The following is a 17,540-nucleotide window of genomic DNA, read 5'->3' as shown; positions in this document are numbered from 1 at the left end:
AAAAATCGAACTAATAATTTGAGGAAATGTTGTCTAACAATCAACGTTGTCTAACATTTGTCGCACATCCTTTTCTTTTTGGTCTTCTTGTTTTGACTATGTGCATTTGCCATGACTCCTTTGACCTTAAATATCTTTCATTGCATATTAGTAAAATTTATAACAATTGAATATTAATAAATTACCCGTGAAACGAATCAATTAAGACCTACCTCACTATACTTTTTCCTATAGTGTTAAGTCCAAATATGAACAAAAAGAAATGAATGGAGTATCAGTACATAAATATAATGGCATTCAAACGGTTGAAGGAGCGCAAATAAACTTTAGCTTCTTCAATCCATGTATGCCTGAGACAGTCAATGATATCAAGCTAATCGTTGTATCAAGCTTCAAAATTACTAGTATACTTGAGCAGTATCCGTCTAATGCAGGTAAACACACCAGGCCTAGAATTCTATGACACTCCACACAAAAATGGCATAGCAATAAGAAACATAGACAAAGAGAAGGCCAAATGATTCAGGTCAGTGTTGTAAAAAACGATTGTTACAGCTCGAGTTGTATCGTCTGAGTTAGTATTTCTAAGCCAAGTTTACCAGAAAGGGATCAAATGCTTTAAGACAATAAAGACCTGTGGCTCAAACATGTTTTGTTGGCCATACTACGCAGCTTTTGACTGTGTTTGTAAATTATACTGATAGACAAATTATTCAGCAGATTAATGAATAAGAGATGAAAGAAAGAACGGAGCAATGTATGATCAAATGGTTAGCGAAAAGAAATATATATACCAATAGACTTCACATCAGTCAGTGATACAAAAGTTGGCCATACAACACGCGAGTGAGTGAGTACATAGGCATATGTACCTTCCTTTCAGAATCGACGAAGAGTAACATATGGAGTGGAACCCAGATTAGAGTCTAGGCTAGGTGAAAAAGAGTCGTTAACTATTTTCTTCACACAAGAAACTGGAGTTGCAGGAATTTTATTTTCCAGGGATGTAAATGGAACAACACTAGGACTTTGAACTCCTTTGGCTGGCCGCAAGCATGCTAAGTGCCCACCAAGTTGGTTGTTGCATGTTGGTAGTTTACTCGCTAGCACTGTTGTCTCCTTTGCCTTCGAGATTGGAGCTCCTGTAGGATCCTGCCATACATCACATAATAAACATGAGTTGGGTCTTGTATATACTGTCAGAAAACAAGGGGGAAAAAACTTTTTCTTTACGTACCCCTAATGACAGGAAAGTAAAATCTTGCTTATCGACACCGAGATGGATCTCGATGAGTTTCCTCAAATCAGCCAAGGTTGCATTACTCACAACCTTAAGTTTATTCACAAATTTACCCGGATTTTCTTTTGTTGCCTCCCATTTAACATATACTTCAATCAGAACCCCGGCTTCATTGTTTGTTGATGGGTTGAAGTTTTCCTTTAGAGGCTCTGGTGTAGAAGGACTAACTGAAGAAGGTTGTGAACGAACAGGTGTGGTCATAGGACTATGCTCAGATGGTGATTGAGCAGAAAAATTTTCCGAGCATAAAGGGGGTCGTTGTGAAAGCTCCCTGTAGTTTCCACATAAGGTGAATATGTTCTGGATCCTTGTTTTCCTGGAGGATGGAGTGAGTTGAACATCACTAAATTGTGGTGATGTTGAGACTTTCTTCTCCTCTATTACTTTCTTCTCCACCTCATCATCCTCATCTTCAGCTTCCACTTCTTCTTCATCCTCATAAACTGTGCTCAAATATGTTTTCTCAGCAAGTATTGGAGTGAAAGAACCCTGCATCCCGTTCAACAGATTTGAGGGAGACTGTCCTACGATCACTTCACGAGCATATGATTCTTGATCTCCCATGTCTAGGTCCATAGACTTCTCCATTCCCGGGTCTTCATCAGCATACACTTCCTTCAGCCTTTTCACAAAGCCGATGCCATCTAATTCAGCCCCACTGTCATCGCTACTTCCACTGCTTCCATCTTTTGAACGAGCTAGCTCAAGCTCCATTTCCTCTAACTTTCTCCTCAGCATTTCAACTTCTTGTTGTTGTCTTTCCATCTTCTCTTCCATTCTTCTTTTCTCCAACTCAATATACTCATTAGCCATTCTTTGGCACTCTTCTAACTGCTTGTCGAGTTCCTTTTTTAACATTTGCATACGTTCATTGACCTTCTCATTGATCTCCTCCTCACTTGCACCCAACACTTTTTCTCCTCCCACTTGCTCCAGCTTTACCCTTAACTGTGAAACCTCTTCCTCCTTTTTCTGAAGCAACTTCTTTGCTTCACTGCACTCTTTCTCTCTCTGCTTGTTCTCTGATTGCAGCTTCAGAATGAACTGATCCATTGCTGTGATTCTTGATCCTAGAATAACAGCCGAAGAAGAATCCTCGCCATTGATCTTATCGTTGACAGGGGTATGTGGGCCACGGACAATGCATTTTGCTTTTGCCCCATACTCAAGTGTCGAGATTGTTTTGTGCATCTCTTTTGGGTCAGGACTTGCACACAAGATCATCAGTATCTTTGACTTGTCATCCTCAAAAGAATCCTACAAAAAGAACAGCGTAAAGTAAATTCCCAATGTTCTTAAACAGTCAATCAAGCAGGAAAAACCGTTAACTTCAAACGGAAGATTTAAACCAACATAGTGAACTGTTCACATAAACTTTTGTATACCTGCAGAAGCATAGTTAACTTGCTGTCTCTGAATGGTACATGGGAGTCACCATTAGCAATAGATTCAACAACTCTCTTCAGAGATGTATTTCCTTGATTAATCTTTGAAGTCTGCACAAATTACCCAGGATGGTAAAAGCCGAAGTCAGACCAAGAATGCATTCAGAGATGTCGTAACTTAGACTCTTCACATAATTTACCTGCATTTTGGCTTCAAAGCCAACCTGACCAGCTTGTTCAATATTCTCTGAACCCGCCATGTCGACGAGCATCAGCCTTCCACCAACGGTGGGGGCATCCAAGATTATCTGCCATAAGACAGGAAAAAGGTCATAAACTTCATAAACCAAGACAGATTAACATAACTAATAATAGCAGATGTTATCATGGTCAGAAGTATAAAACATCCATACCATGCAATGGCTCCTCGAACTTCTATCGTTGCAATTTGTGCTTCTAACGATCCTTCGCTTCTCCACTTTCTGGATCTCCTTCAGGATTTTTCCAGCCTCATTTCCGGAGATAAATGTTGCGTTTTTAGCCTTCTTTCCCATCACTTCTAGTTTTACCTAAAGTGAGGTTTTCTAGTTAATAATCACATGATGATCATGGCAAACATCGATTTTGATAGCATGATTAACCCCCACATCAATAAGAACCTACGATTCCTACAATATGGACCATACCCCCACAAATGTAATGTAGTACCCAATGAGTAACAATCCATATTTATCCATCTCATGACAACAAAGAGCTTATTGTCAACAAAATTCATCCCTTAAGACTTTCATCTAAAGTTCAATAAGTATTATATGCTAAATCAGCAGCTAGATAACATCAACCAAAACAACCCACATTCTAGACAAACAACATATACCACAACCAGAATTCACACAGCAAATCTCTATATATAAGGGAAGAGGGGAGGACTTAGTGTCCATCCTGAATTACAAATATTCCCTCAAATTAAAAAACAATCACTCATATCTACCTTTTTTGTAAAGGGACAAATTACACGAACACACGACAATTCTATCAAATTTCACGGCAGTTTCTATCTGAATTCGCACGCATCATGTACATGTAAGACTAGTAAAGCTATAACTATAAGGAACTATCCAACAACAACAAAGCCATAGTCCCAAAATAATTTAAAGTCCACTAACATGAACCATCATAAGAAATTCCTTCCATGTCGAATAAACCAATAAACTTAAATCAATAATCCAACAACAACAACAATAACAAAGTCTTAATCTCAAAATTATTAGGGGTAGGCTAACATGAACCATAATAAGAAATCTCTTTCATACCAAATAAAACAATAAACTAAAATCATCATCATCATCATCATCATCATCATCATCATCATCATCATCATCAACAACAACAACAATAACAAAGCCTTAGTCTCAAAATTATTAGGGGTAGGCTAACATGAACCATCATAAGAAATCGCTTTGGTGTCAAATAAAACAATAAACTTAAATCAATAATCCAACAACAACAACAACAACAAAGCCTTAGTCTCAAAATTATTAGGGGTAAGCTAACATGAACCATCATAAAAAATCTCTTTCATACCAAATAAAACAATAAACTTAAATCAATAATCCCAACAAAAAAAACAATGAAATTATACCTTAGAAGCACTTCCTTTGGACCAAAGATTGAATGATCCAGCAGGTTTATCACAAGACAAAAGATCATAAATCTCCTCATTGTAAATCTCCAATACAGAAACTTGCACAAACATCCCAATTCCAGTAGCATCATCTTCTCTCTCCCCTAATATATCCTTCAAAGACCTGTACACAATCCCAGGTTGCTTAAAGCAGCCAAACATGGTGTGACTCTTACCCGAACCCGTGGGCCCGTACATCATTATAGTACATTTAGCACCCATTTTAACCCCAACTATCCTAGATTCAATAAACTTCTTGTAAAACCCTTCAAGGTCATCTTCCTCAGATGAAGATACCCCATCAAGCTTAAAATCCCGGTATCCGATTTCGGACTTCACTCGAATTGAATGATCATTTGCCTTGATTTCTAAGAAATTTGAACTGGGTTTGTTGTTGTTGTTGTTGTTGTTGTTGTCATCTTTTGTTGTTGTTGTTTCTGGAAGATTCCTGATTCTTCCAATTACTTCAACTGGGTGTTCTGCTGATGGATTTGGATTAGGGTTTTGATTAGGGTTTGAACAAATCTTTGATGAATTGAATTGAAGACGATGTTTTGATTGTGGGGTTCTGATTTGGGTGTAATTGTTATGATTTGATTTTGACGATGATGATGGAGTTGGAGCCATTATTAATTGATCAGAATTTCAAGATTTGAAGGAGAAAAGAAAAAAGATTGTTTCTTTGGAAGAAGATTTGAGTGTTAATTGCAGAAAGAGAGAGAGCTGGGAAGAGAGTGATTGTAACGGAAAGAAATTGCAATAGTGGAAAGTGGGAGTGAGAAATGATTTTCTTGCGAATTTTAAATTTGGAACTAGCCGTTATTAGGGAACCCTAACGTCTATATTTTTTGGTAATCTCTGCTTGTGAGTTGTGTGATGAAAAAACAAGCTCTTCCTCGTGAGGTGTTTTTATTTTCTTAAGAAAAATGTGATGGGAAGTTTTTATATTTTGGGTGTATAATGTTTTTTTATTGAATCTTCTTTAAAAAAATATTGCGATGTTTTTTACTTGCAACATAATTCGTTGACGTGCACTTTTAGAAGGATGATAGATAAAATAAATGAGCAAATTGTTTAATATATTTTGGGCAATGGTAAAGAAGAGTAATTGAGTTATTAGGTGTTCGAATTGTTTTAATTAATGTGTTTGTTTACTTTGTTTATCATCCTCCTAAAAGTGTTTATCAAAGGAATATGTTACAAAAAAGAAATGGAGGAAGTAAATGACACTAATATTTGGTGGAAAAACACGGTCAAAGTTTCAAATACTTTGATGTCAAATAGATGTAGGTGAACATCATTTAGGGCATGTTCTCTTTGGCATAAAACAGCTAAACTGAATTGAACTGATCTGAACTGAAATGATCTGAACTGAACTGAACTGTACTGAATTGAACTAAATGAACTGAACTGAACTGAAATGAATAGTGATATGTGAGAGTAAAAGTATTGTCAAGAGCTGAACTGAACTGAACTAGTCTGAACTGAATTGAACTGATCTGAACTGAACTGAATTGAACTGGACTGAATTGAACTGAACTGAACTGAAAATAAGTTGGGGAGAACATGCCCTTAAAGTAGAGAAAGAAATGCTTAACAAGAAAATCCACTTTGTATCGTTTGAAATTTGCTTTCCCAAGACCTAAATATTATCAATGTAAGATCGACGATAACCCTCTTAAAATCGCTAGCTGAGCCAGTAATTTGATAGGTAAAATTGTTGTGCCTTTTAATAATCATTTTCTTGTTTTTGGTTTTGAGACATTGGAGCATGGCCACTCATGTCTTTTAAATCATGAAATTGTATCGTAACGTATGATGTAACATATCATAGCTTTCCACTTATGATTTTTTAATGTCTAATTCAAGTCATGACAAAATATCACTTAAAGGATGAGCTCACATGCACAATCTAAGTCATAAGATGACGTTTTCTCTAGATCATAAGTGATCAAAGACATTCTTTTTACAGGTCCAAGAAAAAACACTATAAACTTCGCATAGTACTTATTTTCATAATCAGTCAACAAAGGCGAAGCTATATTGGGGCTTAAGAAGGCCATGGCCCTTGCAACCCCAACATAGATTTGAAGAAAATAAATGGTAATTAATGGTTATATTTTGTTTTATAGATAAATTAACCTCCCTCAACAATCATGTTTAGAATTCTCTGTTAAACTGACCTCCCTCCACAACCAACCCTGACTTCTCCCCTGTCGGTCAAAGCATAAACTCGAAAAGAGTGAAAAATGTCATGCAACATCTTAGGCAAGAAAGCCAAACAACTCGTAGAATTTGCCCATAATGGAAGGTCGGATATACTCTATACCTCCCGGATTGAAATCTAAAGAAAGAAAGGATCCCAAAGAATCAATCTTTTTATAGTATTTGAATCTTTCTGTCATTGATTAAATACAGCTTATGAATATTGTACAAAATCTCTTTTGGACCTCATAGATGAGAATATGATATTCTCTATACAATTGTGATCTAGGCTATTCAGTATCTCCATGATATATCATACAAATGAATCTACAGAAAATGAGTCTCTATATGAAGTGAGCCACAGTAAAAAAAAAGGCCCCATCAGAAGTACACACATTTGACATATTTAAGCCATGTTGAAATATTTGTCATACAGTTTATGAGATGACGAAAACTCTAAGCTCGTTTCTGTCTCCTCTAGTGATACGGGTGTCTGCATCCATATATGTGACCTCGAAATCACCGCTTCCAGGATTCGATGAAGGCCTCAATGAGTCTGGGATCCGAGGAACTTCGAGCGGAGGTAGCTGCGACAAGTTTCCCCTTGTCTTCACTGTTGTTTTATCAAATATGATTTTGACCTTGGCAGATCCTAATCATATACCAAGGAAAAAGAAAATATTCATATTTCTATAGAGGACAGAGGTTTTATATGTATATTTGAAAATATAAAAATATGATTCAACTGTAGAATCCAAACCTATGAGCTCAAATTTGTGTGCTAATGTAGCAGTCACTTCAACAGGTGGTAAAGGCCATGGAGCACCTAATTCAATCTCCACAATATTGTCAAAATCTTTGTTAACAACATCGATTCTTTGATACACCTGTTCACAAAAACATAATGTAAATGCACAACAGCACCAGCAAACAGGTGACTGCAAGTAAAAGACCAAAGATTAATACTCGATGGTTATGTTCTCTTCACCTCATTTCCGGACCTTATTACTCATTTTTGTTATAATCAACTCTTACCAGATTAGCCTCGACCAGATTTTTCTTATATCTGTTTAGATATAACCAGATATATTTTGATTCCAAATTAATAAATTTTTCGAAATACTAAGTTAAGACAAATCTAACAAGATCTTACATGAAATATGTTGTTCTATAAAGCGTCAAAGTGGTCCAAGTTTAGCAGATCATGCTAGAAAAGATCTTGATGAGTTTATACCAAAACACCTCATTTCAGGCGAAGAGAAAAAAAAGTCCAATAGTAGCAATATATTCCATGTTGAATACTCGACAAACATATATGGGTCATCTACATACATACCAAAACACAAAAACATATAAACAGGGTCTGACACTAAGACAGTACTCATGTCTGACATAAGCTCCCCGAGTCTTAGTAACATGTGAAACCAAGGATTCAAAGTAATATTATACTACCTCCGTGGCTCCGTCCTTTATTAGTTTACCCACTTTGACTTATAACACTATTCATCTTTATTACTTTGACCGTCATTTGTACTTTATATGTAAGGAAAATATAATCATGTGTGATATTGTTTGATTCGTCTCAACATGTAGTTTTGGAATATTAAATTTTTATAATTTTTACAAATACATTTTTTTTTTTTTGAATAGTTACAAATACATAATTAGAGATATTATTACTCAAAGTTTTACATCGATAAATGTGAAAAGTCAAAAGGGGTAAACTAATAAAGGACGGAGGGAGTAACTATCTTCTGCAAAGTGTCGAACATGATCATCATGAATAAGCACTAGCTCTCTATCACAGAGAATTGAAAAATGCTAGAGTGATTTACATACCTGACCAAGAGTGATTGGAAGAAGCCTTCCTACGGGAGGTCCAGGACGGCTCCCTCCTAAAGTGCGAGATGAGAAAGCACTGCTATATATCAACTTCCATCTTCCTTGGAGTTTGGCAAGATCAGATGCGAGATCTACAGGCCCACCAGCAGCTTCAAGCTCCCGCGCAGCATCATCTGCTATCCTTAGATCATCTTCACTCGCTGCAAGACCTCTATTTAGCCCAGAGACTGCACTCTGTAGTAGATCATCCGCATTGAATGATTGAATTGGAAATTAGGCATAGTAAGAACGACAAAGCACTCAGAAGAATTTTCCTGAAATCAGACAGATGCAAGTGACATAACCTAGTGCAAAACCAAATAAGAGGTCTATCTTTCAGGTGATGATGCAGAGATGGCTTCAGAATACAGGTAATGCATGCATACACAGAAAGGATGAGAAGAGGGGGTGGGAGAGGAAGTAAATAAACGATGATTGAGAAAATAAGAAACTCGCATTGGTTTAAGCAACAAAAAAACTACTTTTTCATTACTTAAGCACATTACAAATCAGAAAACATGTAAAATAAGGGGGAGGAGGAGGGGCATAAAAAATGAAAATGGAGTAACAAACATAATTTGAAAATTAGGAGGTTTAGGTATGTGAAAGGCTCTGGAAAGTTTCTTTCTCGTTATTTGAGATAGTCTACAGGATTCTTCGCCAAAAAGACCATAAGCTCAACTAAGTCCAAACGGGAAAGGTCATATATTCCACCACCGCATTATAACTTGCCATTGTGTTTAATGTTCAAAGATCTTCATTTAAATGACTGAACAAATGATGCAAGTCCAATCCCACTATTCAGTCACATTGGTATATGATTCGCTACTTTCAAGTGTTTCCACACATCAATCACACGACACCTATCTGCCACCCCATACCACTTGTTCTTCATTATTCGGAAAGTCTGAATGCCCATGCAAGTATCAACCAAGCTACAAATTACAGCATGGAAAGTCTCAATCCTGTCTATCACATATTCAAATTATAAGCAAAACACAACAGAGGGGACTGAATCTCCCCAACACATTTCAGATGTTTGCAAATATGACAAACTATGGAAAAATTATGTTTAATGAATATTGACATAGTGGTTTAAACAGTGAGTAGGAGTCATTCAGCTGAGATGTGAGGGTGTGATGCAGGTAAGCGTGGGCTGTGGTATGGGCAAGGGATACCAAGGTACATGGAGTCAACAGGTAGGTAGATCAACAGATGAACAGACATGTATCCAATATGACTCAAAGCGTCGAGTATAATTTTCGTGTATAGTGCCTTGAGTCATATTTGAGAGATTTGAGCATTCTACTGCCAAAAAATATATAAAGACACAAAAAAAGGAAACAATGATGCCCTTACTACGGTTGTAGGCTTGTAGCACAGGTAAACACGAGATACGCAACATTGTGAACAAAAATATACCACATACTCCTTCAGAATTAAATCATGTAGAAAGAATATACAAGATCACCCATAGATTGTGAAACACAGTACTCAATAATCAACAGATATGTTTAGACAGATAAGAGAGGAGCACAAGTGTCTTTTTGAGGAAAGAGACACCGAGAAATCAAGCAGAATTGTTGCATAAATTCTATTTCCTAATAGAAGTGATTGAAGAATAGATAATTGTAAGTGTATAGCATAGCTAAGGCACTTCTAGGAGGTTATCTTAAAGAATGTAACGTCCAAGATATAACCATAGGTGGACTGAAAAATATTTGATGTCCAACACGCAATTGCAATGCCTAAGAACGGGATGACAATGTTTTTTTTTATCATAAATCTCCTTCGTCATGCCAAACTCAATAAAGATAATAAGTCATAGATAAAACGCCAATAAAGATAAGAAGGAAAAAGTGTTTAAGAAAATGTCATATGATACCATCTATTAGTTCTTAGACTACAAAATCACTATACATCTTCTACATTAAAATGCCTTCAACTCTAAACACGAATAAGAAATCTTAGCTGAGATCATACTAGAAGAGTCGGTTTTAAGAAACATTGTCTGTTTAAATTTAACAATACCACAACTTCCATGGCTGCACCTATTAATATTATTACACCTGATATGCTCTCCTCAAGGATCTATCAATACTTGATCTGTTGTTAAATATTGAAGAGATATATCACCTATTTTTACCAAACTCATTCTTTTTAATATGATATATATCAACCACTTAGCTATTCCTTAATTTTTAAACCAATGTCTAGGGGCTTGTTGATTCCCATATAATGATTTATTGAAACTATATAGTTCATCCTCTAGAAACACTATGATAACTAGAGGGAGTATGACTCTCACAGTTGATTCAAGGTTTTAGGAAATTGTTGGATTATGCCTTGAATTAATTATCTAGCGCTAGGATTAACCAAGCACGTCCAGGGTAAAACGCCATAGTGGGGATTAGGGGGAAACGCCCCCGAACTTTTCGGTATATGATGTTTAGTATATTGAGTCTGTTTTCGTTTCGGGTTTAGGCCCATCTGTTTAGGTTAATTAATAGGGTACTATATAAACCCTATAATTATTATTAACTTCTGCCTCCATATATTCTAAAATATGTACTCTCTCCTAAACCTATTAAAATTGTTTCTGCTCTGCCTATGGATGTATCTAACACATTGGTAGTGAACCACGTTAATTCTTGTGTCAATTGTTCATAAATTATCTGTTTTGTTAATTGCATCTGTCATAACAAGAACATTATTCATGCTTCTACTAGAAATTTATACATGCAAAGTAGATAACTCTAAGAATGTAGCTACCTTCATAACTGCTACCAAATTATAATAGCTATATAACATCACCATGCATGGATCCAAGAAACATGAGGCCTCAATATTTTATTTTCTATGTTTTAGGGTCTATTCTCTTCGGCATAAAACAGCTGAACTGAACTGAACTGAATTGAACTTAATTGAACTGAACTGAATTGAACTAAATTGAACAGAAATGAATAGTGATATGTGAGAGTAAAAGTATTGTCCAGAGCTGAATGGAACTGAATTGAATTGAAAATAAGCTGGGAAACAGACCCTTAATTCTTTGTGTAAGGAATCCACAAAACCCCCAAAAATATGGAACTTGAAACCATAGTCTGAAAATTGTTGCAATCCCCAAATATTTACCAACTAAATTTATGTAAATTAAGATTTACTTGCCATAGAAGATATATTGCAGAAATCCCAAAAATAAGCAAGCATGTTAGATTGTTACAACTAAACTGGGATCAAAACAACATATCAGCAGTAACAAACAAACATTTTTTTTCTGGTGAAAACTAAATCAAACAAATTGAACTTGTCAATCATGCAGCAAAACCCTCTTAATTACTTAAAGTACCATCTTAGAGCATAAAATTTAGTCTAAAAATAGGAAATTTAACATAATCAACATTTCTAAATTGAATCCGGAAAACAAAGTGAAATCATCATGATAAAAGTGCAAAATAGATGGGAGAAATTTACCACTAATTTAAACTTTAAAGAAGAAATAAGCTCCTTGAATTCTGGAGATGGAAGTGAAGGAGGATAATCAGTTACAGAGACTTGAAGCTTATGAGAGTTTCTTCTTCCTTTTTGAGAGTAACCCAGTTTTAAAGATGGAGTCTTTCCATCAAAACTTTGAAATTCTCTTGAAAATGAAGATGATGAAGATGAAGATGAGGAGAGAGAAAGACGAGAGTGAGGAACAGGAGAGAAGATGAGGGATGCCATACAAATTTTCTGGCTGTGCAATGTGGAAATTTAGGGGGGTAGTTTTTCTGTTTTCTATGAAATCAAATAAAATTGTATAGTTCTATATAATTTTGTTTTAGCTAATAAAGATGAGGATGAGGAATTAAGTATCAGTGATGATATATTCCCTCCGTTTCCTAAAGATCTTCCCACTTACTGTTCCTATAGATACCAAGGAAACTCAAGTTGTGTGGGGCATGGTGTGAGTAAAGTAGGAGAGAGAAAGGGGTTAAGATAAATAAACAAATAAAAAGAGGTTAAAGTAGGAGAGAGAAAGGGAGTAAAATTGAATTAATAATGTAATGGTGGACCATATGATAGTGATATGAGAAGGTAAATAGGGAAATTTGTTTTGCCAAATATGGAATAAAGCAAAAGAGGGAAGATCTTTTGGAAACACCCTTAAACGGAAAGAGGGAAGATCTTTAGGAAACGGATGAAGTATAATAGTAGGAAGTATAACATAATGATTCGATTTAGGCACCAAAAAAGTGCTCTATGATTCTGAATAGGATGACTTGTATCCTTGTGTATCATGTGATTCTAGAGGCTTGTAGTTTATGGATGGTTCATGGTTGGACGATAGGAATTTGATTTTTATTTTCTTTTTTAAAATTATATGAATAAACTTATTTATGGACCAATTCTCATGAATATTGGTATTCTTTTTACGGTTCGTTTGGTAGCTGGTCATAAATGGTGGTAATGGGAATGAATTTGTGGGTAAATTTGTGAAAAATATCATTATCCATTCCCATGGTAATGCTAATTTATCCTAAAGTCTTCACTTTCCTTCTTGAATTTTCATTCCCATCCAATACCACCTTGTAGGTGGTAATGAGTGGTAATGGAAATTGCTTCCCCTTGGAGATAAAAACACAAGTTTAGAGGTAAGATTGCTTGCCCATGGAGAAAAAATGTCTCCCCATGGATATTTTAAGGATGCTTCCCTAATAAAATTACACTTAAAATTCATTCCCATTACCGCAATTTATTAACGACTACCAAACGGGTCGTTAGGGTTATGCTATATGCAGCTCTTAGGACTGCATATAAGACATAAATACATTGCTTAAAATGGAATTTAGTTGTAAATTTATGACAAAACTTTGCATTAATATATGTAATAAATGATAAGTTAATGCTTGTTTTTTTTTCCATTTTTAGCTTCTTATATGCAGCCCCTAGGGCTACATCTAGCTTTTCCTTCTTTTTATATTTTATTTATTTATTTTTATTAAGAAAGATAATTTAGTCCGAAGACCAATTCCTACTCGACTACTAGCCTGCAAGGCACATTAACTCACTTGTAAGTTGGGTACAAGGCTAAATAGTTCAGAAATAAATTCCCCAACATATATGGGGATGATAATTCAAATTCTGGATAATGTCCTGAAATTCGGGGTGGTACCCCACTGAGCTAGCACCACTCCCTCATTCTTTTTACTATAATATATATACAAATGAGAAAATATATTTTATTTTGTGAGTTTTTAGATTGACTTAATTAAGGTGTGTATAGGCAGTCTAATGTTCTTTTTTCCTTACCTTTCAAAAACAAAAGTTGTATATACCGTATATAGACATGCACTATATATAACTAGAATTTTTTGCACGCGATGCGTGCTTGAATTTTTTTCGAACAGAAACTCAATTTTCTTCGACATAAGAGTCAAAATTTGAACATTATACATACGAGTATAATTGTTTTTAGTTGCAAAATTTGATTGGTTTAGTTTCTGTCACTTAAGTCTCTCACCATTCTTTTTGTTTTTTTTTTACTTTTCAAAGTTAAATTCTATGAATAAAATAGAAATTTTTTTGAATTTATTTATGATTTCTAATATTATAATTTTTTAGTTGATTTTTGAATTAAGTACAGTACTTCATAAATTGTAAAGAAAGTAGACACTTTGATTTCAAGTCAATTTTTTCATAGGTTGTAGTTTGTAAGTGAATTTTTAAGTTTTTGTAAAATTCCTCATTTTAGTGATTTGCATAACGTAAATTATGCAATTTTATGATTTTAGTTGACTTGTGAGTGATTATTTATAATTATATTTTTGATATTTTTGTTTGAAGCCCCTTTGATTTGTAAGTGAATTTGTAATTTAGAATGGGAAGGGGTAAGATAGTCTCTTCATTCGGGGACACCATACTCCCCCTTCCCTTATATAATAGAGATATGTTGTACTTTAATTCTTGAATGATATTTTATATAAACCTTTTTACCTTGATAATTATCGCTATTATATAATAGAAAAAAATACGTCCAAATATATGTAAAAGTTTCATTATATATAGGAAACACTATAAAAAAAGTAAATAATTTTTTCCTTGTCTAATTTCTAAATTCTGATTTCACTACAAATACACCTCTATTTTTTTTATCATGACCCACCATTAATTGTGAATGGTTCTTGAGAATAGTGATTTGTAAGTAAATTTTTGTAAATGTTTTTGTATGTATTGACGTTCTAGGTTATTAGTTTTAGTTTGTATATTAATTTTAAGTTTTAATAAAGTTTCCTGATTATTTGAGTGATTTGCGTGATTTTTATAACGTGATTTTCTCAATTGTATGGGTGATTTGTAAAGTTTCTTCTTTTAAGTGATTTTGAGTGAGTGTTGTAAATTTATTTTCGGTATTTTGATTTTTGACATTCCTTTTGTAATTTAGAAAGAGAAGGGGGGCAAAATAGGCGTTTAAAAAGAGGACACCATTGCTCCCCCCTTCCCTTATATAATAGAGATAATGTAGAGAATATTCGATCTCTTGTTTTGTATTTTGTCTTTAAAAACTTTACTAACAAACTCTTAACATTACACTTCTATATGTAGTTTTTTTTTCTCATTTTTTGTAAACCATCTTAAGATTCGATCTCGTGTTCGCCAACAACTGTGGTGTGTAGCTTTTAGCTATGAGAGTATATTTTTGTTGTTGGTGTGTAATTGTTAGTAGATAGTTGTCAAAGTAACGGTATAAAATATTCATGTTCGGTAAAAAAGTTGAAGTAACTGTGTACAACTAACTTATCAAAAACTCAAATAAAACTTTAATATGTATGGTGGATGATAGAAATATGTAGCTTTTGACAAACTCTACTTCTGCTACTAAAAGTTACCCCAAAAGCTACAAATTGTAGGTTTTAGCAAACACTACTTCTACTACTAAAAGCTAGGTATGCCACAATCTAACATACACAAACATAACTCTAAAAACTATTGTAGCAAACAAACCCTAAGATGAATAACAATTAAAGGGTGAGTTTATCCATCAGACTCAACTTCAAACTTTAGACTGCGCCACATCAACCTTTCACTAAATTTTAATTATACAGACTCATTCCAATTTTATATTTTATTACTCATACTCTCTTTAGACTCACTACAAAAAAAAAAAAAAAAACACATGTCAATTTTTATAGGCCAAAAAAATATTCATTGCATGTCAAGAGTCTTGGGAGGAGTCTTGGATATCATAACCCAACCCAAGACTCTCCCCATGACTTTACCCAAATATAGCCGAGTCTTGCCACAAGACTACCCTCAAGACTCACCCTTATTCTCAAGTTTTTTGTTTTGTTTTGGGGGATCTTGAGGAGAGTCTTATGGCAAGACTTAACAAGCCTAAGCTATATTTGGGTAAAGTCTTGGACAAAATCTCGAGTTGTGTTTTGATATTCAAGACTCTTCTCAAAACTCTTGCCATGCAAAGGATATTTTTTTGGCCATTAAAAAAATATCATGTATCTTCTTCTTCTTTTGTGGAGTGAGTCCGAAGAGAGTTTGAGGAATAAAGTATAAAGTTGGAATAAGTCTGTATAATTAAAATTTAGTGATGGTCACTACTCACAATGGTTTAGTTGGTCTTTGTTAGTCTTTAAGTTTTTGCCATTTTTCTCTCATTCTCTCCTTCTTACACCTCACATCCTACTAAACTCCCACCAACTCAATTTTTTTCTCACAATGGTTTAGTTGGTCTTACTTGATTTTTCTAGTCCTCTCTCATACTTTCACTATACCCCACCATATACTCTCTCTCCTACCCATTGTTTATTTTTATATGAAATAAATGATTTAATTAAATTACGTTAAATTAAATTACATTAAATACAGTAAATTAAATTACGTTAAAAGGTAATTAGCTAATTAGCTTACGTTGAAATGAATTAGCGTTAACTTGAGATTATAGTAACTATGTGCTATTTCGGGGATTTTGTGGGTGGTTTGGATTATTTTAGAAGTAATGAGGATTATTTGAATTCATAATATTGACTTAGTTTAAGTAATACTAGCCGTATATGCATGCGATGCGTGCGTGCGTCGACATCTTGTGTACGATTATTAGGCATACATTTTTTTTAATCTAAAATTATTTTGGTAGTTTTAAAAATTATTGAGGTTTTTTTTTAGATGTTATTATCTTTTTGAACTAAAGGTGGTCGATTTTTAACTGTTAGATAAATTTGGTCGAGATTTAATAATTCTTTGTCAGCGGTTTTAGCATAGGTATTTAACGATTGTAATATTAATAAACTATATTGTTTGAATTTTGTAAATACGAAGTATTATATTGTCAGCATATATCACTAACTTTTTAAAATTAATTTCGTGAATTGATTGTGTCAATCTAGTCAAGTTATTAATGGTGATTACATATTCTATTTTTGACTTATTCCATATGGCAAGTTGCATTGATTCTCATTTTTAAATTTATGATAAGAAAAATGTTTAAATTTATTAGAGGGTATTCTAGTCATTTCAAATGAGGACACCACACCTCCTCCCTTGGCTTATATAATAGAGATTAGGTAGGAGAGAGTAATTAGAAAAAAATAGATCGGAAAGAAGTGTAGTAAAATCTATGAAATTTAGGCTCAATTTATAGACAAAATTATTTTATAGCCAATAATTTTTAATTATTAGCAGATTTTTTTAAAAACGTTACAAGTTTTTGTAACGTTTTAAAATTAACATTACAAACATCAAAACAAACAAATGGAATAGTGTAGCACGTGGATCGCTACTATTTGCACTATGAACTGAAGTGTTGCGTTTCCTTCCGTCTCTCTTTCTGCTTTTCCTTCAATATGTTGCGTTTCGTTTGGGCCCAACATCAATTTTTCGCCAGTTTCTCTGCCATGCGTCTGCTACTCATTCGTCTTGTGCACTCCATCCAAGATACATATGATATATAAATCCAGACCAACCAACTCCAAGAGTCAAGTCCCCCAATAACAAAACTAAGCAAAGCTAGTTTTACTATTTGCTAGACCAACCTAAAACCAACCCATTGTACATGCTCTTATGCGGTTATGCCTCACTGTTCATAAACAAA

General features: G+C 34.3%; 2 protein-coding genes across 2 annotated transcripts; both read right to left on the bottom strand.

Annotated features, from left to right (window-relative positions):
- Positions 1-771: 771 nt before the first annotated feature.
- LOC104887913 (kinesin-like protein KIN-10A) lies at positions 772-5,259 on the bottom strand. The gene is made up of 6 exons (XM_010672692.4): positions 4,328-5,259; positions 3,099-3,254; positions 2,886-2,993; positions 2,686-2,796; positions 1,238-2,557; positions 772-1,152 (listed from the first exon to the last, which is right to left on the bottom strand). Exons 1-6 carry the CDS (start codon positions 4,994-4,996, stop codon positions 880-882), a joined length of 2,637 nt encoding a protein of 878 aa, XP_010670994.2. The 5' UTR covers positions 4,997-5,259; the 3' UTR covers positions 772-879.
- A 1,455-nt stretch (positions 5,260-6,714) lies between these two features.
- On the bottom strand, positions 6,715-12,262 carry LOC104887912 (plastid-lipid-associated protein 6, chloroplastic). Its single transcript, XM_010672691.4, has 4 exons — positions 11,930-12,262; positions 8,414-8,650; positions 7,335-7,461; positions 6,715-7,226 (listed from the first exon to the last, which is right to left on the bottom strand). Exons 1-4 carry the CDS (start codon positions 12,176-12,178, stop codon positions 7,012-7,014), a joined length of 828 nt encoding a protein of 275 aa, XP_010670993.2. The 5' UTR covers positions 12,179-12,262; the 3' UTR covers positions 6,715-7,011.
- Positions 12,263-17,540: the final 5,278 nt, after the last annotated feature.

The sequence above is a fragment of the Beta vulgaris genome, chromosome 3 (assembly GCF_026745355.1).
Source record: "Beta vulgaris subsp. vulgaris cultivar EL10 chromosome 3, EL10.2, whole genome shotgun sequence".
Classification (NCBI taxonomy): Eukaryota; Viridiplantae; Streptophyta; class Magnoliopsida; order Caryophyllales; family Amaranthaceae; genus Beta; species Beta vulgaris.
The sequence above is the reverse complement of the archived record's forward strand: the minus strand, read 5'-3'. Positions and strand labels throughout refer to the sequence as shown.

Bases quoted from the DNA above. Each gene is read 5' to 3' on its own strand.
- LOC104887913 (XM_010672692.4), bottom strand. From the start codon at position 4,996: ATGGCTCCAACTCCATCATCATCGTCAAAATCAAATCATAACAATTAC. The intron at 2,994-3,098 runs GTATGGATGTTT...GTCTTATGGCAG, and splicing joins GTTCGAGGAGCCATTGCATG to ATAATCTTGGATGCCCCCAC. The intron at 2,558-2,685 runs GTATACAAAAGT...TTCTTTTTGTAG, and splicing joins AGTTAACTATGCTTCTGCAG to GATTCTTTTGAGGATGACAA.
- LOC104887912 (XM_010672691.4), bottom strand. From the start codon at position 12,178: ATGGCATCCCTCATCTTCTCTCCTGTTCCTCACTCTCGTCTTTCTCTC. The intron at 7,462-8,413 runs GTATGTAAATCA...TTTTGTGAACAG, and splicing joins TTCCAATCACTCTTGGTCAG to GTGTATCAAAGAATCGATGT. The intron at 7,227-7,334 runs GTTTGGATTCTA...GTATATGATTAG, and splicing joins ACACAAATTTGAGCTCATAG to GATCTGCCAAGGTCAAAATC.